This window comes from Coregonus clupeaformis, unplaced genomic scaffold (genome assembly GCF_020615455.1).
Source record: "Coregonus clupeaformis isolate EN_2021a unplaced genomic scaffold, ASM2061545v1 scaf0933, whole genome shotgun sequence".
NCBI classification, from domain to species: Eukaryota; Metazoa; Chordata; class Actinopteri; order Salmoniformes; family Salmonidae; genus Coregonus; species Coregonus clupeaformis.
Window position 1 is genome coordinate 175189 of NW_025534387.1, and position 25040 is coordinate 200228.

The following is a 25040-nucleotide window of genomic DNA, read 5'->3' on the forward strand; positions in this document are numbered from 1 at the left end:
TTGCTAGTAGATAATAGGCAGAATCTACCGCACACCCAGAGCTGATTTGTGAAGGTGCTGAAGGCAAAAGGCAAAACTGGAGAAACAGCAAAAAGTCTCCGCACAATTTAAAGGCGTTTGCTACCTCACTATGTGGTAGCTCGCTAGTACAAGCTACATTCCATGGAGTGGTTTTCTAAAGTCGTTTGCTACCTAGCTATGTGGTGGCTAGCTAATACAAATCTACGCTCAGTTGCCAGTTTATTAGGTACACTGCAGAGTTCACATAAATGGTTCGTGCCTACAGACAGTGAGTCACGTGGCCGTGGCTTGCTATACAAAGCAGGCAGACAGGCATCTAGGCATTCAGTTACTGTTCCATTGAACGTTAGAACGGGCAAAACGAGTGACCTAAGCGACTTTGAGCGTGGTATGATCGCCGGTGCCAGGCGCCCCAGTTCCAGTATCTCAGAAACGGCCGGCCTCCTGGGCTTTTCACGCGCGACAGTGTCATAATGGTGCAGCACTACGGTGGGGTCGTGTTGTCGCCATTCTAGGAAGCAAAGGAAACAATACTAGATGGGTGTACCTAATAAGCTGTATATTACATCGTTATTGTTTTCAAGTCGTTTGCTAGCTATGTGGTAGCTAGCTAGTACACGCTGCATTCCATAGTGTTTTTCTAAAGTCGTTTGCTAGCTATGTGGTAGCTAGCTAGTACACGCTGCATTCCATAGTGTTTTTCTAAAGTCGTTTGCTAGCTATGTGGTAGCTAGCTAGTACACGCTGCATTCCATAGTGTTTTTCTAAAGTCGTTTGCTAGCTATGTGGTAGCTAGCTAGTACACGCTGCATTCCATAGTGTTTTTCTAAAGTCGTTTGCTAGCTATGTGGTAGCTAGCTAGTACACGCTGCATTCCATAGTGTTTTTCTAAAGTCGTTTGCTAGCTATGTGGTAGCCAGGGGTGGAAGTAGATTTCATTTATTTCTGGTATGGGACCTCCTATGTGTACACACGCTCGCGCATGCACCAAAATAATTAATGGGCCATATCATAGAATTACATATAGAATTCCTATTAATTCAATAGGATCTCTGTGGGCCTAGATGTAAAGATTTGTCACTTTTAAAATGTATTACCTTTTATTGTGGCATAAACACAACCAGTCATGATGTTTCATCTCATTGTCAAACAATCACTTCAAAGGGCTCATTTACTAGGCTACCCCATGCACGTTCATCCACTAGAAACATATTTCCAGCCTCCAAACAGTGGTGAATGGAAAGAGACATCTGTTACACAAAACACCAGAAAGTGTAATGACATTTGGCGACAGTCATTAGGCCAGAATTTATGCGTCCACTGCTGTCCATGTGAGTCTCGTGTCAGCCGCTCATCTCTGCCTTGGCAACATGTCAGTGTTCTGGTTGAACCACATCACATTGTTGGAGAGTAATAATAATAATAAAGAGTAGAGAATAGAGAGTAGGCTATACCACCCGCCTCCGACATGTGGTAATGATAAATAATGCTGTAATAGCCTACAGTTTTTGACATTTTGTTTTAGTTATTGTGAAAGGCTCACGTTTTACTGGTACGGCGTACCCCCACTATTTATTTTGCCGGGACGCCCGTACCGCCTTACTTTCACCCTTGGTGGTAGCTCAAGCTACATGACATCGTTTTCTACATTTTTATTTAGACCTTTGACGGCATGGCGGCGATGCTAGACAGGGGACCTTGACAGCTGCACGGAATACTGGCTGGAGCAGTTCTGTCCTCTCAGGTCCCCAGATCTGTGTAGGGCTCTGAGTGAATTTGAATGACTGAGGATGACTTTTTTTGTTTTGTATTATGTTTGAGGGGGTTAAGTTTGAGTTTTTCCCTTTTCTATTTTGGATTTCCCTCCTTTTTGTTTTCTGAATCCAGTAGTTGGCGGCAATACACCTTTTCAGGTTGTAGTCCGCCCTAAAACCCACCGAAGAAAAAGAGGACAAAGATGATGAAGAAGAAGAATTGATACATGCACATACAGTCTACTCAATGGGGAGGGCATGAATGGTAACAATACCGGGACATGGTGCGCTTCGCTCCTGCTTGACATGCACTACTGTCCGGCAATGGCGTGGGAAGTAGTGTAGTATCTGAGGAATTATGACTTTGCTAACGTTTTCAAAATGGTATCTGAGAGGATGTTTATTCAGCTTGGAGGGAGCATCTGGGGAGCAGTTTTGTGGGGACACCCCATAGAACAGAGGAAGTCTTGTGTGGAGACAGGTGATTGGTCTGTATGGGAAACCACCCACATCATGGTAAAGATTATAAATACTTGGTTGAGACAAAGGAGATCAGAACAAACATATTATTTTGGGTCGCTGTTCTCCTGATGCTGCAGACGTCTGTAAACTTATGCTGAAATCTTGTGATATAAATAAAACTTTATAATCAAAGTACAGTGTAAGCGGACTCCTTGGTCTCACAGCAAAGATTAGCATTATTCTTTATAAACAACAGTAGCTACCTAGTTTCAGGGTGACAGTCATACTAAGCACACGCATACAACGCATGAAGCAACAGCACACCCATAGTACATAAAAAAAAAAAAAAAGTTTTATAATTGCACATTTGCTATTGTTTGTGTAAAACTAACAGTGACTCGGACTCATCCACTGGCTTCAAAACATAAGTCCAAACTCTCGCTGTATATTACCTCAATGTACGGTAGTTGGGTGGTAAGAAACACCGCTCAATCAAGACCCGAGAGCTTTCGACACACGCCTACTACTTTCCTTTCGACACACCCACACTCCAATCGCCATATTGAACGGCAGCTACCGCCTTCTCGAATGTATACCTTTTTTTGGAAGTACTGGTGCTTTCAAGACAACTGGGGGGGAAACGAAGTCAAATCATGACGTCAGTCATCTTCAGGTCGGAGCTCTAGAAAGATGCCCTCGTTTTTGACTTTGAATTCCGAGTTGGATGACCGTTCAAAACGATTTTCCAAGTCGGAGCTCGAGTAGCGAACGTATTTTGACATTATAACGTTAGCAGAGTTGTCTAATGGGACAATATATTGTAAGTTACTGGACAAGAGAGGTATTCAACGTCTCCTCTACCAAGATAATGGTGCAGCTAGCTAGCTAGTAACAAAAAAAAGCTACCGTTGGCTAGCAGCTAGCTAACTGCAGTAGGCCTAGTGTTTGCAAGCTTTAGTCGCACATTATTCATCAACTCCTAAACTCACATTTAACGTTGAAAAGTCATTGTTGTTAATCGTTTGACCGAGTAAAGAAACGCGGGGAGAAAAAGGTTAAGCTCCAGTAGGACTGTGACATTTGTAAACTTCCGTTCCGTTCTAAAACCGGAAGTGACGTAATATTTGTGCTGCCATCAGGTAGGTGGCTAGCAACTCAGCGTTTTCCAAGTTATAAGAAGTAGACGCATATGAGACACTTGCTGACTTAAGGATTACTGCCACTAATAGAATGCGATATAATTATATAGCTAGAACTCTATGAAAAGGACAGTTACAGAGAGAGAAAGCTAACAGTAGTACTCGCATCGTTAGCATAGGTGGGTGGCTGCTTTGTTTGCTGCAGTGCTGTAAACGTCAGAAGCTGGTCTTTTTGGTGAGTGCTGAAATAGTGGCAACATGTTAACAAAAATAAACCGTGATATTTCCGCCGTTATCGACCTCATGTCACTTGTGCCTGCACATATCATTGCTAATTGTAGCTAGTAGCCCTCTGTCTTGTATGTCTGTAAACATCAGTTCAGTAATAATAACGTTACACATTATGCCTCTGGCTACCAGCTATGTGCTGTGAGTAAATGATCTCCTTCTTTCTGTCACCAGTTATGTTTTCGCAAAAACCTACAGTGTCGAATAAAAATGAGTTGGTTTAAGTGTTTCCGTTACCCATTTAAGCAAGTTGCGCATTAATAAATTGTCGTTAGCCTGTATTCCCTCCCACCCATCTGTTTCATGTCTCTGGTAGACCGCGAAAGCCTGCATGGGTAGAATGCAAGAATTGACTAATGTTTGCCATATTCTAATAATTAATGTGCCAACATATTGCCATACCATGTAGCTCTCTCTAACTCTAGGCGGCATTCTGCCTTCTCCCTACATGTTTCAGTGATTAGCTTCTCTCACAACTGTGTTTTAACGTTTAGAAACATCAATAATCATTGCTTGCGATAAGGCTCTCGAAACATATGGCCCTTATCTTTCATTAGCGAGAAAAATATATATACACTTGCTGTAGCAGTTTAAAACTTGCTGTAGCCAGTTTTGCACAGATTCATACAGCTCTGGGTGCTTCCACCCGACGAAACTAGCTTTCACTACACTTCCCGAGTTACGCTTACACACAGGTGTTTGAAGGATGCTAGATAGCTTTGTAGCGCAGGTGGTCGCCTCTGTTTTCTGTAAACAAACGCTGTAACATGGATATAATATGGCCATGTGGGAACACTAACCATATTAAGGTGTGTAGTAATTTCACTTTTTTTTTTTTATAAGTCCAAAACGGTACCGCAATCGATGCATGTTACTGTTTACAATAAGCGTCTAGGCTCTTAACAAAACTCCCTCGGTCAGAAGATACTATCGTAAATAGGCGCAAAAGCAGTTGGTTCTATGAATGGGGTAAGTAAAATGATGTACAGTGCCTTCGGAAAGTATTCAGATCCCTTGACTTTTTCCACATTTTGTTATGTTACATCCATATTCTAAAATGGATTAAATAAATACAAATCCTCAGCAATCTACACACAGTACCCCATAATGAAAAAGCGAAAATAAGTGTTTAGAAATGTTTGCAAATGTATTAAAATTAAACAACAGAAACCTTATTTACATAAGTATTCAGACCCTTTGCTATGAGACTCGAAATTGAGCTCAGGTTTATCCTGTTTCCATTGATCATCCTTGAGATGTTTCTATAACTTGATTGGAGTCCACCTGTGGTAAATTCAATTGAATGGACATTTTGGAAAGGCAAATCATATATGGCTACAGTTGATAGTGCATGTCAGAGCAAAAACCAAGCCAGGAGGTCGAAGGAATTGTCCGTAGAGCTCCGATTGTGGTGAGGCACAGATCTGGGGATGGGTACCAAAAATATTCTGCAGCATTGAAGGTCCCCAAGAACACAGTGGCCTCCATCATTCTTAAATGGAAGAAGTTTGGAACCACCAAGACTCTTCCTAGAGCTGGCCGCCCAGCCAAACTGAGCAATCTGGGGAGAAGGGCCTTGGTCAGAGGGGTGACCTAGAACCCGATTGTCACTCTGACAGCTCTAGAGTTCCTCTGAGGAGATCGGAGAACCTTCCAGAAGGACAACCATCTCTGCAGCACTCCACCAATCAGGCCTTTATGGTAGAGTTGCCAGACGGAAGCCACTCCTCAGTAAAAGGCACGACAACCCGCTTGGAGTTTGCCAAAAGGCACCTAAAGACTCTCAGACCATGAGAAACAAAATTATCTGGTCTGATGAAACCAAGATTGAACTCTTTGGCCTGAATGCCAAGCGTCACTTCTGGAGGAAACCTGGCACCATCCCTACGGTGAAGCATGATGGTGGCAGCATCATGCTGTGGGGATGTTTTTCAGCGGCAGGGACTGGGAGACTAGTCAGGATCGAAGGAAAGATGAACAGAGCAAAGTACAGAGAGATCCTTGATGAAAACCTGCTCCAGAGCGCTCAGGACCTCAGACTGGGGCGAAGGTTCACCTTCCAACAGGACAACGACCCTAAGCACACAGCCAAGACAACGCAGGAGTGGCTTCGGGACAAGTCTCTGAATGTCCTTGAGTGGCCCAGCCAGAGCCCAGACTTGAACCCGATCGAACATCTCTGGAGAGACCTGAAAATAGCTGTTCAGCAACGCTCCCCATCCAACCTGACAGAGCTTGAGAGGATCTGCAGAGAAGAATGGGAGAAACTCCCCAAAAACAGGTGTACCAAGCTTGTAGCGTCATGCCTAAGAAGACTCGAGGCTGTAATTGCTGCCAAAGGTGCTTCAACAAAGTACTGAGTAAAAGGTCTGAATAGTTATGAAATGTGATATTTCCATTTTTGATTTTTAATAAATTAGCAACACATTTTTAAAATCCTGTTTTTGCTTTATCATTATGGGGTATTGTGTGTAGATTGATGAGGGGGAAACTAATCAATTTTAGAATGTGTAAAAAGTCAAGGGGTCTGAATGCTTTCCGAAGGATTGCTGATGCTATGTATTGGCCATTGAGAGGCTTTGAAGCCACCGGCGGCCATATTGGCTCTCCCCAGAAGGAGCAGTCCTCCATAGGAATGAATGACATTCTACAGTATTTCAAGCAAATGTTTCAAGGACAAAATTACATGTGTTTTAGTGAGGACAGTAACACTAGTAGTCTCTACAAATTATGCTTTAAGGAAAATGTTTTGATATCTTTTTTCATTTTTATATTTAAATAACATCATTTAAAAAGTACACATTTCAAATGTCTGTAATAGAATAAATGTGGCAAAAACGAATGTAGTCATTAATAAATGAATTTCTGTAGCTTCCAAAGTATTTTTTACAACGGTGGGAGAGTGTCAAGATGTCGGCACGGTGGCTTCAACACGGAGACCCCTAAAGTAATCTAGTGTATATATAGATCAATGGGTAACTTGCTCTCCTGTAGATCTTAAATAATTGGATTGGGAAACTTGCCAGCCAACCAGAAAAGCAAGGCAAGGCAAAGCAATTCAGGCATTCTTGAAAGTTAGAAAAACCCTTGTCCTAAAAATAAACTTAATTTTTATAGTTGAAAAAATGGATTTTGCAGGCAGTAGGCATTTACAATGGAAATGTGGAGTTTTATATATAGTTACGTGATGACATCACGTGCCCAGCGTACCTTCAAACTGATCCTGCTATAATTTATTAGAAAAACACTTTCCATCATAATTTCTCGTAGTAAAGAAAGTTTTTGCAAAATAAAAATCTACCCCTGTCGAACAGATACAAATGTTGATGTTTAGAAAAGTTCTCCTAGATCTGTCGTTTCCATTGCATGTCGCAATTATATTTTTTTGCAACATTGCTTTTGTCGAATAAACCTGGGTCAATGGAAACCTGCCTACTGTCGCCAAAACTAAATATTTCACTTCATTGTGTGTGTGTACGTGCTATCACACCCACAGATAAAGCACCGTATATGGATCCCCACATCAGTGTTAAAGACGAACCCACTAGTGATGATGAAGTTACACACAGCTGGTGCCACCCTGTCCAGCCCTCACAAATGGACTACAGTCGTCAAGGTAAACTAGAATGACAGATTTTTGTATACTTTGTTTTTTAAAGAAGTGGGGCAGTGCCATTCCTCTCATATGTTCTGTTTTATTGGGTAGGATATAGTAGAGAGGAAAGCCTCCCAGCCTCCCGAGTGGCGCAGTGGTCTAAGGCACTGCATCGCAGTGCTAGCTGTGCCACTAGAGATCCTGGTTCGAATTCAGGCTCTGTCGTAGCCGGCCGCGACCGGGAGACCCATGGGGCGGCACACAATTGGCCCAGCGTCGTCCAGGGTAGGGGAGGGAATGGCCGGCAGGGATGTAGCTCAGTTGGTAGAGAATGGCGTTTGCAACGCCAGGGTTGTGGGTTCGATTCCAGTATAAAAAATAAATAAAAATAAAATGTATGCACTAACTGTAAGTCGCTCTGGATAAGAGCGTCTGCTAAATGACTAAAATGTAAATGTGAAAGAGAGATTCTGAAATAGCAGTGGGCCGCAGCCGAACACATGCTATAGGAGTATACGGTGGTGGTGTTATTGCCTGAAAACATACCAACATGCCAGATCTCACAACGACTGGATGGGCGTTTAACATACCAGCTAACCACATCATGTGATATAGCCATCTGATGCCAGACTGAGCAGTCGACGATGTGGCACGCAACCATTGGTTGATGCAATGCAGGAACACCACCAACGGTATATTTGTTCTGGAGCCAGCGGCTTAAACCACTAGACCACCGTAGGCCGCATGTCTCATTTTTAATATTGGGCATTTCCATGTGAAAGGACCCATGAGCACCAACATGTAAAGGTCATAGGAGAACGTCAAATGAAAGCTGAGTCTATATTTTTGAGAAATTAAGGCATATATACTTTTCCCCAACCATTGTCTATCCTTAATATTAGGAATAAGCAAAGCTTTGATTTCTGGTCAAACCACAGATAGAGGACTCTAAATGTATATTACCCGTTTTAGCATGGACGTTGCCATTGAGGGCTTCTACCATTTTACAATAGTCAACTGGGTGGGGATTCCTATGGGTTGGGAGCATAGAGATGGATAGAGGACTCATCTTTGTATCTGTGCCATTTATAGCGTCTGTCAGCACCATTCAGGAAATCTCCATTTTGAAGTAGTCCATTTTCTTCTTCACGATTGGCTGATCCCTCCTGATGACCCGGTTGGACATGACTCCAACAGCTTCACCAGGAGGGATCCGCCAATGAAGTTGGAAGTCCCACCCAGTTGACTACATTAAAATGGTGGAAGCCGTCAATGCCGCTGCCCATGCTAATACAGCCTTCTGGCCACTAGAGGCCTCTATCATTCTCTATGGTTGCAAGCGATCAGCCAATGAACAGAGCATTGTCTTCTTCTTCAAATTGGTTTGCCTATGGTTAGTAAATGGGTTTAAGCTATATCGCCGCCATCTAGTGGCCACAATAAATAAATGAAAAGACTGCAGCGCTGCAGGTGGTGGGAAATCACCAATATTAGCTTGACACTTTTTTTTTCAAACACAAAAGAAGAAGAAAGTTAACCACTACTTTATAATGGAGATAGCATCAATGGCACTTCCCATGCTCTCACAGACACTACAATGGCACCGATACAAAGGGGAGTCCTCTATCTAACTCTATGGGTCAAACAGATGGAAAATGGGTCTTAGAGAACATATACCAGAAAAAGTCTTACTGCATCAGAAATACATCAAAACACAATAATGTTGAAGTAAAGACCCTTGCCAACTAATATCAACACTTATATTTCGTTGTGGAGAAATGATTTGCCTTATGCAAGTTTAAAGGGCCTGAACTGTCATGGCTAAACTACCAGGAAGTTTGACAGGCTGAGTGGGCTGAGTGGGTGGGGGAGCTTAAATTCATGAGCTCGCCTTGAATGACAGCTCTTTGAAAAGCTTATGTCAAGAAACTTGGATGCAGTGTTGCAGTAAAATGACTGGAGCGGAATCAGTGGAGTGCTATCAAATGCATCAAATGCATGGTCTCCAGGAAGTGGAAACTCTAACATAGTCTATTAGCTAGTAAGGTATCTTAGTGGTGTAGAGAACATTTTGTTATTGTGAAGGAAATAAAACAACAACTGTAATTGGCTCCAATGACTTTAATTTCCTCCATAGTAAAGGGATAGTTTGAGATTTTGGCAATGAAACCCTTTATCTACTTCCCCAGTGTCAGACGAACATGAACAGCTAGCATGCTAACTGTTCCTGTAGACTTCCAGCCATTGCGCTAACGCTAGTTAGCATTGGCTTGTGAAACTCTACTGAGCTCTGCTGTGCTGTACTTTGATGTTCAAACTTGTGAAACATAGACATCTATGATTGGTTCAGATTTGGTCTGGACCAACCAAACTTGGTCTTTTTTGGGTGCGGAGCTCATTTCAAATAATAGCCAGTGTTTAGAATAACACCAGCATATGTAAAGGATGATATTGTATATTTCTACCTTTGTGTTCCTGTTCAGGATACATCACCATGAAGAGCATGACTTTCATATCCATCATTATGCATTTCTGTATAGTACAGATCAGTGACCAATAATTAAATTCCGTTACTGCAGTTCTGTTACCGGGTGTAAATCCACTGCACTTACTGTAGTTCAATAACAGCCCAAAAATAAAAAATAAAGTCAAGGTGTCATGTCTTTCTGCAGACATCTTTGAATCTTAATTCGTGGCAGGTATTTCGTTTTTGGAAAACTTGGTTACATAAATAACAGAGGGAGATTTTACCGAAATTCTGTTGCCAAACTTTGGATCTGCACAGTTCTTCTAGTAAATGTGTTTTAGTAAAATGTTCAGTGTAAATTGTTAAAAGAGAGTGGTATGGTTTGTTAAACTTTGAAATCAATGGTGTTTGTTAGGCATACATTTTAAACTGAGAAATGGGAGTCTCAGCGCAATTCCTTTACAGTGAAATTGCCCTATAGTAACAAACCTAGCTAGTGTTGACAATAAGAACGGTTAGGCACAATTCCCATAACTCTCCAAAAATTCCCAGATTTTTCAGAAATCTTGATTGGAGGATTTCCTGATTCCGAGATTCTTCCAACCGGGATTTAGTTTTTTTTAAGGGGATTTTGAAATGTACTGGAATCTTGGAGCCCTAATTCTATTCCATCCCCAGGTGCTGTTGACAAGTCTGAGTTGGAACCAGATGACCTTCCAGGCCTCAGTGAGGCAAGAGAACCAACATTCAATGTGATTGTCAAAGAGGAGGAGGAAGAGGAGGAGGAGGAGGAGGATGACATGGTTGACCGAGGTTGGGGTCTGGGGTTTGGGGAGGACAGTACTAGTGGCATAGTAATGTCGGTAGCATTGTGTTAAAGGCCCAGTGCGGTCAAAATTCAGTTTTCCTTTGTTTTGTGTCATATTTTTTAAACAAAAAATATATGATCAGTGTTATTTCCTGAATAACAAAGAGTCCCAAACCTCTCTGCCAATAACATTTCCCTCCCATTAGGTCCCTCCCATTAGGTCCCTCCCATTAGGTCCCTCCCATTAGGTCCCTCCCATTAGGTCCCTCACTCAGACCACTCCAAGACAGACCTAGCAAAATTCTTGCTTGAAAAAAATGTTTTTGCTTAAAACTATTCTTTTTGACAACTATAATGGAAAACTATTACAGTAAGGTACTTAATTGTTACAGAGAAATTATTTGATATTGAGTCAAAAACGGCTGCATTAGGCCTTTAAAATTATGTCATTTACATTGTGTCATATGCCGGACATTGTATGACCGCCTGCCCAATGACTATCTGTGTCTCTCTCTCTCTCTCTCTCATACACATAAACACATACACATTTTTCGTTTGGTCTAAACTATTCTAGCCTGGTTAAACCAGACTGAGCTCTGAACTAAACAATAGTTTAACCAGGCTAAATCTATTCCATTGTCTCTCTAGGTTCAGACTCAGACTACACACCAAGTCCCACTGTGGTAGTGAAGGTGGGAGAACTCAAACCACCAACGAATAAGAACAAGAACACAGTAAAGAAACTTCACCAGTGCCCCGACTGTGGCAAAACCTTTGAGAGGCTGTCGCGTCTGAAGAGGCACGAGCCGTCACACTTGAGGAAGAGCAAGCACCCGTGCCCTGACTGCCACCAGTCTTTTCGTAGCCTCTCAGACCTGAAGAAACACAGGGCAACACACAAGAGCACCGAGAAGCTGACTCACCAGTGTCCACAATGTGGCAAGACGTTTGAGAAGCTATCGCGCCTCAGAAGGTAAGCCAGAGCACCAAAGACACATTTATGTTCTGTAAAACTTAATGGACAATTAACGTTTTCTAATCTAATCTAACTTTCCATGTATTGATAATAAATTGTGTAAACGTAATGGACAATAATGTGTTCTAATCTAAGGCACCAGCCCGTACACCAGAGGAGAAAGAGGATGGACCACCCGTGTCCTAAATGTGGCAAGACCTTCAAGAAGTTATCCGGCCTGGTTCGGCACGAGCGAGGACACACCGGAGAGAAACCGTTCCCCTGCTCCCAGTGCGGGAAGAGCTTTGCAGACGACCGTCACCGGAAAGTCCACGAGCTGGCGCACCAAGGGAAGTTGGAGAGACCCCACCGTTGCGCTGACTGCGGGATCTGCTTCCCCAAACCGTCCGAGCTTCGACGGCACCAACGCGCGCACACGGGAGAGAAACCGCACTGCTGCCCCGACTGCGGGAAGACCTATTCCCGGTCAGAGACTCTCAAGAGGCACCTTCTCATCCACACTGGAGAGAGACCTCACCTCTGCACGGATTGTGGGAAAAGCTTCATCGACTCGCAGCAGTTGAAATCCCACCAGCGGATTCACACAGGAGAGAAACCATTCCACTGCCCCGTGTGCGGGAAGGGTTTCTCACAGAGGGGTAACATGAGGGCACACCATCGGACTCACACGGGGGAGAAACTTCACCACTGTGCCGACTGCGGGGCCAGTCTCTCCACATCTTCTAGTTTAAAAGAGCATCAGCTCATTCACACAGGAGAGAGGCCCTTCCAGTGTCTGGTCTGTGGCAAACGCTTTCTGCACATCTGGAGACTCAGAAAACACCAGAAGACACACTGGACACACACACCGGACTAATACACACTGGACACACACACCGGACTAATACACACTGGACACACACACCGGACTAATACACACTGGACACACACACATAAGGAAAAAGTCTCTGTATGCTTTGAAAAGAGCAGCAACTGTAGTGTTATACTACTACTAATATTAATACTACTACTACTACTAATATTAATACTACTACTACTATTTTAATAATATTAATACTACTACTAGGATTGTTGGTTCAATTCCTGGGACCACCCCATACGTAAATGTGTGCATGCATGACTGTAAGTTGCTTTGGATAAAAGCGTCTGCTAAATGGCATTTTATTATTATTATTATTATTATTATTATTATTATATTACTAATCTCAGCAATCTAGAACCAACACAGTCATTTAATTCACTTGTATAGTTTATAGTAAGGATCTGCTTGTGAGTATTCAGAGGGGTATACTACGAAGCAGGATCAATGAATTAGCCAGCTAACTTTTATAATATAATAATAATATGCCATTTAGCAGACGCTTTTATCCAAAGCGACTTACAGTCATGTGTGCATACATTTTTACGTATGGGTGGTCCCGGGGATCGAACCCACTACCCTGGCGTTACAAGCGCCGTGCTCTACCAATTGAGCTACAGAGGACCACCCATATGTAAAAACTTTTGATAGACAACCAGAAATAACTATTGATTTTCTGACTTAATTAAGAAATTCAAAATTAGATATGTGTTTTTGGTTGAGTCAGTTAAACCATGCCAATTTCAAGGTTCTTTCAAAACAAATAAAAGGTTGTATCAGAATATCTAGGTAAACTGGCTGACTAACTCATTGATACTGCTTTGTAGTATACCCCTCAGGTCTACGCGTTGTTAGATTTTAATGAACATTGAACAATGCTGTTTATGTATGACATAACACTTTTAATGGTACATTTATTATATATATATACACAGTGGGGAGAACAAGTATTTGATACACTGCCGATTTTGCAGGTTTTCCTACTTACAAAGCATGTAGAGGTCTGTAATTTTGATCATAGGTACACTTCAACCGTGAGAGAAGGAATCTAAAACAAAAATCCAGAAAATCACATTGTATGATTATTAAGTAATTAATTTGCATTTTATTGCATGACATAAGTATTTGATACATCAGAAAAGCAGAACTTTAATATTTGGTACAGAAACCTTTGTTTGCAATTACAGAGATCATACGTTTCCTGTAGGTCTTGACCAGGTTTGCACACACTGCAGCAGGGATTTTGGCCCACTCCTCCATACAGACCTTCTCCAGATCCTTCAGGTTTCGGGGCTGTCGCTGGGCAATACGGACTTTCAGCTCCCTCCAAAGATTTTCTATTGGGTTCTGGTCTGGAGACTGGCTAGGCCACTCCAGGACCTTGAGATGCTTCTTACGGAGCCACTCCTTAGTTGCCCTGGCTGTGTGTTTCGGGCCGTTGTCATGCTGGAAGACCCAGCCACGACCCATCTTCAATGCTCTTACTGAGGGAAGGAGGTTGTTGGCCAAGATCTCGCGATACATGGCCCCATCCATCCTCCCCTCAATACGGTGCAGTCGTCCTGTCCCCTTTGCAGAAAAGCATCCCCAAAGAATGATGTTTCCACCTCCATGCTTCACGGTTGGGATGGGGTTCTTGGGGTTTTACTCATCCTTCTTCTTCCTCCAAACACGGCGAGTGGAGTTTAGACCAAAAAGCTATATTTTTGTCTCATCAGACCACATGACCTTCTCCCATTCCTCCTCTGGATCATCCAGATGGTCATTGGCAAACTTCAGACGGGCCTGGACATGCGCTGGCTTGAGCAGGGGGACCTTGCGTGCGCTGCAGGATTTTAATCCATGACGGCGTAGTGTGTTACTAATGGTTTTCTGTGGTCCCAGCTCTCTTCAGGTCATTGACCATAGAAAAACTAACAGGTCTGTGAGAGCCGGAATTCTTACTGGTTGGTAGGTGATCAAATACTTATGTCATGCAATAAAATGCAAATTAATTACTTAAAAATCATACAATGTGATTTTCTGGATTTTTGTTTTTGATTCCGTCTCTCACAATTGAAGTGTACCTATGATAAAAATTACAGACCTCTACATGCTTTGTAAGTAGGAAAACATGCAAAATAGGCAGTGTATCAAATACTTGTTCTCCCCACTGTATATATATTAGTGTGTGTTTGGACATGTTTTACTATACGTGTGAGTACCAGAAGTCCTCACAAATAGTAAACCAACTAACATTCAGAGAAGTGAGGACTTTTTGTCGATCCTCACTTGTAAAAAGGTTATTTTAGATTTACGGTTAGGGTCAGAATAAGGGTTAGGGGTTATTGTTTAGGGGTTTAGATTTACGGTTAGAATAAGGGTTAGGGGTTATTGTTTAGGGGTTTAGATTTACGGTTAGGGTCAGAATAAGGGTTAGGGGTTATTGTTTAGGGGTTTAGATTTACGGTTAGGGTTAGAATAAGGGTTAGGGGTTATTGTTTAGGGGTTTAGATTTACGGTTAGGGTTAGAATAAGGGTTAGGGGTTATTGTTTAGGGTTAGGAAAACTTGGATTATAAATTGGAATCAATTGTTGGTCCCCAAAAAGTCCCTCACCAGTATAATGAGACATATAGGAAAAATTGGATTTTAAATTGGAATCGATTGTTGGTCCCCAAAAAGTCCCTCACAAGTATAATGAGACATATAGGAAAAATAGGATTTTAAATTGGAATCGATTGTTGGTCCCCAAAAAGTCCCTCACAAGTATAATGAGACATAACTGTGTGTCAGAGGTCAGGAGGAGCCATAGAGAGAGATGGAGGACTCTAGAGCCCAGACGCCCGTTTTAGCATGGGCAGCGCCATTGAGGACTTCCACCATTTTTAAGTAGTCAACTTGGTGGGACTTCCTATGGGCTAAGAAAGATCACATGATTCCATTAGGGTCATCAGGAGGGATCAGCCAATTCATTAAAGTTGAGAGCAAACATTCCAAAACTGCAGGTGCCAGTAAATCACCACACGTTATACCTTTTTTCAAACAACACTCTCCAGGTGGCAGTATGCACCATTTCAGTTTGTTTGCCAACACGTAGAAGAGGGAAATGTACTACTTCAAAATGGAGATAGCCTCAATGGGGCTGACCATACTCGGAGACGCCATAATGGGGCTGACCATACTCGGAGACGCCATAATGGGGCTGACCATACTCGGAGACGCCATAATGGGGCTGACCATACTCGGAGACGCCATAATGGGGCTGACCATACTCGGAGACGCCATAATGGGGCTGACCATACTCGGAGACACCATAATGGGGCTGACCATACTCGGAGACGCCATAATGGGGCTGACCATACTCGGAGACGCCATAATGGGGCTGACCATACTCGGAGACGCCATAATGGGGCTGACCATACTCGGAGACGCCATAATGGGGCTGACCATACTCGGAGACGCCATAATGGGGCTGACCATACTCGGAGACGCCATAATGGGGCTGACCATACTCGGAGACGCCATAATGGGGCTGACCATACTCCGAGACGCCATAATGGGACTGACCATACTCGGAGACGCCATAATGGGGCTGACCATACTCAGAGACGCCATAATGGGACAGATACATTAACTCTATCTAAGTGTATGGGAGGACCTCATTTACCTCAAGTTCATCATTACTTTCATAATGAAATGAAACACTTCAACAAAATAGGTATTTTTAAATTAAATGAAACACTGAAAGGGATACTTAATGGTTTCTGCAATGAAGCCCTTTATCTGTAGTCTGGCTACCAGCCTCTTTAGCTAACATTCCACTCTTTGCCAGTCCTTGTCATTGCCAAAGAGGCTGGCCTTTCAGCCATAGAAATAAGAATGAATAAAAAGGGTGTCTCCATTCAAGTCAATGATGACATAATGGGTGCACTGGCAGCGTACCCATGCCAGGAAGTAAAAGCAGGAAGTGTACCCTTTAATCTGTGCTGTGGTTTGTTGAGTGAACTAAACTGACATTACAAAAAATACATTCCATTGGATGAGCCACATCGGTTAGCATCATTTGACTGAACATTCTACATTACCATGGCAATCCAGCATCAGTTGATAGAACATTCCAAAATACCATGGAAATGATTGCATCACAATAGAAGGCAGACATTATATGCGAGTGTACCCATGAGTTTACCAGTCAATTTCCAGGGTTAGAGCTTCCAAGCTCGTTCCATTCATTCTTATTTCTATGCTGTCAGCAATCTCAATGTTCCAAATGCTCTGGATTTACGGCAGAGTTGCTCATTGGTTGTTGGATATAACATGAATATTTTCCATGACAACATGTGGAGCCTGGAGAATAGAAAGTAAAAAACAAACATTTAGCTGTTAGCTCGGCAAGTTGTTTTGTGGTTGGAATTGAAGTATGTATTTACTTCATTTAAATTCCAGTCAATTCAGTACACTGAAATTCCAACTCCAATTCTCTTCAATGTTTTTCGATGAGGGGAATTGTGGAATTGGAATTGTGTTTAATTTCCAAATTGACTGGAATTGACCCCAACCCTGCACACAAGCCCATTTTTGTCCTTGAGGCTTCCACACCAGTCCATTGTTTCCCATTGAGGCCCCCATTATTAGCCAAATAATGGCCATTCTGCACAAAAAAAAGCATTTACACAGACTGTGTTAAAGATGGACTAGCTAGCCCATCACTGAAGCCAATTGACTCTATAGGCTACCCTTGCCTTGCCCCAGTCATTCTATAAGTACACAATTATATACTTTGTATGGTAGGGTATACTTTCTTCTGTAGACACTAGGATGTATTCTGGTAGGTTACATTATGATTCTACTGGATTCTAGGATATATTCTGACAGGTTACATTATGATTCTAGTATATATTCTGATAGGTTACTTATGATTTTACTGGATTCTAGGATATATTCAGATAGGTTAAATTATGATTCTAGGATATATTCAGATAGGTCCCATTATGATTATACTAGATTGTAGGTTAGATTTAGTCACTTTTTACTGTGTTTATTAATTTAAACTCATAACATACAGTATATATTTAAATACATCCTACAAAACCGATAAAGGAGTCCGAATATTGTATGATTACAAATATAACCTGTGATTTAACTGGAAATAAAAAGAACAAGATAATATCAGATGTTTTATCGAATGTATTGCTAGAATGTCAGACCATGATCTCTAGAGCAGTGTTTCTTAATCCTTGGGGACCCAAAAGGTACACATTTCTGTTTTTGCCCTAGCACTACACAGCTGATTCAACTCAACATTAAGCCTTTGATTATTTGAATCGGGTTTGTTAATGTGCCAGGGCAAAAACAAAAATGTGCACCCCTTTGGTTCCCCAGGAGGACTGGACCTGGATTAGGAAACACTCACTTCTCTAGAGAAGTGTTTCCACAACTGGGTCCTGGGTATCCCAAAGGATGCACGTTTTGTTTTTTTTCCCTAACACTACACAGCTGATTAAAATAATCAAAGCTTAATGATGAGTTGATTATTTGAATCAGCTGTGCAGTGCTAGGGCAAAAACCAAAACGTGCACCCTTTGGGATCCCCAGGACCGGGTTTGGGAAACACTGCTCTAGACGTTCACTTCTATTTGGGGTTGGTGTCAGTTTGTCCACAAGAGGGCGACGCACTACCAGAGAACTAGGGAGCATGCGCAATGGGATAGGCTGGGCTGCTGAAAACTGAAGCGCTGTACTACCAGAGAACTAGGGAGCATGCGCAATGGGATAGGCTGGGCTGCTGAAAACTGAAGCGCTGTACTACCAGGCTTGATTATGTTCCAATCGGCTGGCTGCGCCTGGATTCCTGGTGTCGAAAAATCCACCCATCGATGGTAAAAAAACATTTTGAAGGAAAACTGAGTATGCTGTTACTTCGTAGATCAATTATAGGGCCCGCTGTGGTTTGGGTAATCATGTCACATGACCTGGATTTTAACCATTTTATTTTAACCTTTTCCCAGAAATGAGAATTAGACCGAAAATGAAAACAATTGTCTGAGGATGGCGCTGGACCGTCTGGCATCAAAAGAAAAGGGGACAGTTTGATGAAAAAAGCTTAAAATAAAAGTAAAAACCCAGGTCATGTGACATGATTAATCAAAACACAGGGCCATAAAAATGTCCCTGGAAAAGTTTGTTGTGTTGTTTAACAGTAAAGTAGGCTACATTATCGCTAGTTAGGTTTCATATTTCAACAAAGGGAGGTAGGAGGTTGATGACTCTATCAAAGTAATGGGATTTCTTTATAATAATTTACATGATGAAATAATGCAACAACATGATGTTTATAGGCCTACATAACATGCCTACGTTATAATCTTGCTATGAATTCATAACGTTGTAATGGCTATAGCTGCTAACACTTGACTCATTCATAACTCATCCATAACGTTTTATTACAGGCTTATAAGCATTGCCAAATGTGGGTGTGTGCTGCTTCTGAGAGGAAACGGAAGCTAACAGGGGCAGAGACAGACAAGCTGTCTGCCAAGCACCCCACCACCACCTCTGAAATGTGAGTGGAAATTGAGTATGAAAAACAATGTAGTCACTGGTGAGATTGAATATATATATATATACAGTATCTCACAAAAGTGAGTACACCCCTCAAATTTTTGTAAATATTTGAGTATATCTTTTCATGTGACAACACTGAAGAAATGACACTGTGCTACAATGTAAAGTAGTGAGTGTACAGCTTGTATAACAGTGTAAATTTGCTGTCCCCTCAAAATAACACAACACACAGCCATTAATGTCTAAACTGCTGGCAACAAAAGTGAGTACAACCCTAAGTAAAAATGTCCAAATTGGGCCCAAAGTGTCAATATTTTGTGTGGCCACCATCATTTTCCAGCACTGCCTTAACCCTCTTGGGCATGGAGTTCACCAGAGCTTCACAGGTTGCCACTGGTGTCCTCTTCCACTCCTCCATGACGACATCACGGAGCTGGTGGATGTTAGAGACCTTGCACTCCTCCACCTTCCGTTTGAGGATGCCCCACAGATGCTCAATAGGGTTTAGGTCTGGAGACATGCTTGGCCAGTCCATCACCTTTACCCTCAGCTTCTTTAGCAATGCAGTGGTCGTCTTGGAGGTGTGTTTGGGGTCGTTATCATGTTGGAATACTGCCCTGCGGCCCAGTCTCTGAAGGGAGGGTATCATGCTCTGCTTCAGTATGTCACAGTACATGTTGGCATTCATGGTTCCCTCAATGAACTGTAGCTCCCCAGTGCCGGCAGCACTCATGCAGACCATGACACTCCCACCACCATGCTTGACTGTAGGCAAGACACACTTGTCTTTGTACTCCTCACCTGGTTGCCGCCACACACGCTTGACACCATCTGAACCAAATAAGTTTATCTTGGTCTCATCAGACCACAGGACATGGTTCCAGTAATCCATGTCCTTAGTCTGCTTGTCTTCAGCAAACTGTTTGCGGGCTTTCTTGTGCATCATCTTTAGAAGAGGCTTCCTTCTGGGATGACAGCCATGCAGACCAATTTAATGAAGTGTGCGGCATATGGTCTGAGCACTGACAGGCTGACCCCCCCACCCCTTCAACCTCTGCAGCAATGCTGGCAGCACTCATACAGTAGGGAAAAAAGTATTTAGTCAGCCACCAATTGTGCAAGTTCTCCCACTTAAAAAGATGAGAGAGGCCTGTAATTTTCATCATAGGTACACGTTAACTATGACAGACAAATTGATTTTTTTTCTCCAGAAAATCACATTGTAGGATTTTTAATGAATTTATTTGCAAATTATGGTGGAAAATAAGTATTTGGTCACCTACAAACAAGCAAGATTTCTGGCTCTCACAGACCTGTAACTTCTTTAAGAGGCTCCTCTGTCCTCCACTCGTTACCTGTATTAATGGCACCTGTTTGAACTTGTTATCAGTATAAAAGACACCTGTCCACAACCTCAAACAGTCACACTCCAAACTCCACTATGGCCAAGACCAAAGAGCTGTCAAAGGACACCAGAAACAAAATTGTAGACCTGCACCAGGCTGGGAAGACTGAATCTGCAATAGGTAAGCAGCTTGGTTTGAAGAAATCAACTGTGGGAGCAATTATTAGGAAATGGAAGACATACAAGACCACTGATAATCTCCCTCGATCTGGGGCTCCATGCAAGATCTCACCCCGTGGGGTCAAAATGATCACAAGAACGGTGAGCAAAAATCCCAGAACCACACGGGGGGACCTAGTGAATGACTTGCAGAGAGCTGGGACCAAAGTAACAAAGCCTACCATCAGTAACACACTACGCCGCCAGGGACTCAAATCCTGCAGTGCCAGACGTGTCCCCCTGCTTAAGCCAGTACATGTCCAGGCCCGTCTGAAGTTTGCTAGAGTGCATTTGGATGATCCAGAAGAGGATTGGGAGAATGTCATATGGTCAGATGAAACCAAAATAGAACTTTTTGGTAAAAACTCAACTCGTCGTGTTTGGAGGACAAAGAATGCTGAGTTGCATCCAAAGAACACCATACCTACTGTGAAGCATGGGGGTGGAAACATCATGCTTTGGGGCTGTTTTTCTGCAAAGGGACCAGGACGACTGATCCGTGTAAAGGAAAGAATGAATGGGGCCATGTATCATGAGATTTTGAGTGAAAACCTCCTTCCATCAGCAAGGGCATTGAAGATGAAACGTTGCTGGGTCTTTCAGCATGACAATGATCCCAAACACAACTCCCTCCATAGAAAATCTTTGGAGGGAGTTGAAAGTCTGTGTTGCCCAGCGACAGCCCCAAAACATCACTGCTCTAGAGGAGATCTGCATGGAGGAATGGGCCAAAATACCAGCAACAGTGTGTGAAAACCTTGTGAAGACTTACAGAAAACGTTTGACCTGTGTCATTGCCAACAAAGGGTATATAACAAAATATTGAGAAACTTTTGTTATTGACCAAATACTTATTTTCCACCATAATTTGCAAATAAATTCATTAAAAATCCTACAATGTGATTTTCTGGAGGAAAAAAATCTCATTTTGTCTGTCATAGTTGACGTGTACCTATGATGAAAATGACAGGCCTCTCTCATCTTTTTAAGTGGGAGAACATGCACAATTGGTGGCTGACTAAATACTTTTTTCCCCCATCTATTTCCCAAAGACAACCTCAGGATACTTCAACTGGTGACTACCATTCCTTACCTCAGGATACTTCAACTGGTGACTACCATTCCTTACCTCAGGATACTTCAACTGGTGACTATCCAGGAGAATAAATAAAAAAGGAGCACTCTGTTGCCGGGTAGATCTGATAGATGTATTATTTAACAAACAAACAGGGTGCTTGTTTTGAAATGTTTTTTGGGGATTTCAAGTCCCTCAGTCGAGCTCCTGATTTCCTTTTTAGTTTAAGCTGAGCTGAAGCGCGTTTGGGTATACCCAATTTTTCATAGTATAAACACTCATTTCAACTCTGCTAGTTGTCCGGAAAAAATATCCACAGGAAAAGTATTGTTGTACAGACTTTCCCAAAATGTGGATCTGCAGTTGTGTTTCTTCATCATTTCACCTAACATCACAATAAAAGTCGTGAATATGTGTGTACAAGTAAGTGATACAGAAGAGGCTTGTGTGGGATACTTTAGGCATGAGGTAAAGCAATGAAGAAAGATACCTGCAGACTCATTGTCTGTCTGTCTGTCTGTCTGTCTGTCTGTGTGAGTGTGTGGTCTTCTGTAGTCTACAGAGGTGTCCAGAGTGAAAGGCCAAGCTCCCTCCTGATGCCTTCACCGTCCTCATCATTACAGCCTGTTGAGGAATCCATGGATCATCTCACCATCAGGACACCTCTCCATGTCTCACCATCAGGACACCTCTCCATGTCTCACCATCAGGACACCTCTCCATGTCTCACCTCCTCGTCTCTCCTCTCCATGTCTCACCTCCACGTGAGTCAACTCTCCACGTCTCTCCTCTCCACGTCTCTCCTCTCCACATCTCTCCTCTCCACATCTCACCTCTCCATGTCTCACTCCATGTCTTACCTTCACGTGTGTGACCTCTCCATTTCTCACTCCTCCATCCCTGATAAAATTCAAGTATTATTACAGTGTAATAATATAAGCTATATATATATACTTACCAATAGATGGATGGATGGATGGATACTGTTGGTTGAATATCTGTTGTTTTGACATTTCAGGAGCTTTGCAATGAATTTGCTCCTGACATCATCACAGCAAGGAAACATACCGGTAATTTGATGTTCTTTTCCTTGTTCTCATTCTTCATTTGTAGATACAGTAGGAACATACTATTCACCATTGTTTGTTCTAGGTTCCAGTGCCTCCGTTCAGGTCTGTTCCAGTGCAGTATAACAGGCCTGGTGTTTAGGATGGAGGGAGAGGTGCTCTATAGGACAGTCCCCTGGAACAGGAGGCTTCTAGCCCAGAGAGGCAAGAGGCCTGCAGGACCCCTGTTCAACATCGACTGCCCTCAGAAGTCTGTCTGCCAACTACACCTCCCACACTGTCAGATTCATTCTGGTAAGTATTCATTTCAAGTAACTTTCAGGAATAAAAGAGGAATTTCACTTTCAAGACTGCTCTAAAGAAGATTACTCTGCTAATATGCTACATTGTCTTGGTTGTCATTTATATTGTAGTATATCTGAGAAAGATCTAAATGTTCTCTTTCTTTCCCAGGTGGTGGATGTGACTTCCTGTCTGTAGCCCATGTGACTGATGACATCATTGAATTTCTTCCTCCTCATGAGATAACAGAAACACACATCATAATAAACATCACTGGATTCTCTGCTTATGGTGATGTCACGGATGATGATGCTCCCATCTCCCCTATCCAGGGGCTTGTGTTGTTATTCCACCAACTGTTTGTCCCTGAAGAGAGGTCCATCCTGAATGTGTTGTTGCTTCCCAGTAATGTTGTGAGAAAAGAGGTGAGCTGGAGCCCTACAACCCCAGAAACCTTATTCTATCTGGCTGGAATTCAATCAAACACACAATGGGAAATGTAATACTGGCATAACGGCTAAAACATTTAATCAAACCATTATGGAGAGAAGCAAGTGTGACTGAATTCCATCTGTTGACCTTTTTGATCTTATTGCATTATTCTCAAGCTTTAAGTCGTTTTTTTAATCACATTCTCTGCAATTATTTTTAAAAAGAGGGTATTTTGAAGCACAATGAACCTGTCTATTGTTGGTCCTTTCAAGGTGCGGTGATTGAAAGGGATGGTATGTGAGACCTTTTAACAACTTCTCAGTGTAAACTTCCCCCGAAGCAAGAATACGCCTTCTCCACTAATTCCACAGATGCACATCGAATACAATATTTGAGTAATACATTTTTTATTACAATGTAATTTTTTATTTCATTGTCACTTCCTATGAAAGCAACTACTACCCCACATTTCAGTTGTTTTTTCTGAAAGAAAAGGAAGGTGATGAACTTGTATGGAACAGACTTGTCTGGTTGCCAGGTAACAAACATTCAGAGCTCAAATCCAATCAAATGAAGTCAGACCCGTAGTACTGTTACATGTTTTTAGTTTTCTTACAGCGTTATTGTTATTGAACTATGATGTCATTATATCATATGATTATAATGAATATACCTTTTATCAGATAGTAAAACACCATCTATTTTCAGCCTCACCAACAGATGTCACCTCTACAAGTTCACTGACATTCACCATCATTATAAACCTCTCGATAACAAACTACAGATTAATCACCATTATAAACCTCTCAATAACAAACTAGAGATTCATCACCATTATAAACCTCTCAATAACAAACTAGAGATTCATCACCATTATAACCTCTCAATAACAAACTAGAGATTCATCACCATTATAAGCCTCTCAATAACAAACTAGAGATTCATGACCATTATAAACCTCTCAATAACAAGCTAGAGATTCGTCACCATTATAAACCTCTCAATAACAAACTAGAGATTCATCACCATTATAAACCTCTCAATAACAAACTAGAGATTCATCACCATCATAAACCTCTCAATAACAAACTAGAGATTCATGACCATCATAAACCTCTCAATAAGTAAAAAATTAAAATAATTAAAGAGCAGCAGTAAAATAAAATAACAGTAGCGAGGCTATATAACGGGGGGTGCCGGTACAGAGTCAATGTGCAGGCGCACAGGTTTGTCAATTTATTTCATAAGAGTTGTAAATTCTCAGAAAAAAATTTTTTTTGTTATTCTCTCTAACATGTTATATAAATAGTTCCCCATTACTTTATATGTAATAAAAAAATAATATATATAATTATAATAATAAAAGGTATTAGTTTTCTTGGGGTTTATTGAGCCAGAAAGTCACCACATCTGCCACCAAAGCTTCCTTGTCTTTGTTGTTGTCCACTAGTGAATGTTTGATTTCTTTGAGTTTCTCATGGATGAAGATCGACAACTTCAGTTCATGTAGAAAAGCCTCTGTTACACCATAAACCCTAGGAATAGATGGCACAAGACCCACAGACTCCAGGGCTCTGACCATCGATGTTACAAAACGATCGGACCACAGTCTTTTCACCAGTTCATCAAAGTGGTTGAAGAAGAAGTACTTGGGTGGGTCATGTAAACAAGGATGTCGTCGCTGGCTGGGATGATTGATCTTACAA

The 25040-nt window shown here is 42.0% G+C and overlaps 1 protein-coding gene and 1 long non-coding RNA gene across 5 annotated transcripts; both read left to right on the plus strand.

Moving 5' to 3' along the window:
* The first annotated feature begins 2487 nt into the window (after positions 1-2487).
* Positions 2488-12857, plus strand: LOC121560326 (zinc finger protein 501). Of its 3 annotated transcripts, none has more exons than XM_041873335.2 (5): positions 2488-2910; positions 7161-7280; positions 10405-10539; positions 11183-11507; positions 11646-12857. In XM_041873335.2, exons 2-5 carry the CDS (start codon positions 7175-7177, stop codon positions 12364-12366), a joined length of 1287 nt encoding a protein of 428 aa, XP_041729269.2. In that variant the 5' UTR covers positions 2488-2910; positions 7161-7174; the 3' UTR covers positions 12367-12857. The 3 variants fall into 3 exon arrangements, with proteins under 3 accessions (XP_041729269.2, XP_041729268.2, XP_041729267.2); XM_041873334.2 differs by lacking the exon at positions 2488-2910 and adding an exon at positions 3355-3611; XM_041873333.2 differs by lacking the exon at positions 2488-2910 and having other exon boundaries at positions 6463-7280.
* A 5285-nt stretch (positions 12858-18142) lies between these two features.
* On the plus strand, positions 18143-24199 carry LOC121560322. Of its 2 annotated transcripts, none has more exons than XR_005998944.2 (6): positions 18143-18229; positions 18800-18912; positions 22092-22317; positions 22572-22623; positions 22706-22914; positions 23074-24199. It is a non-coding gene; the product is annotated as an uncharacterized LOC121560322 (long non-coding RNA). The 2 variants fall into 2 exon arrangements; XR_006659215.1 differs by having other exon boundaries at positions 22109-22317.
* Positions 24200-25040: the final 841 nt, after the last annotated feature.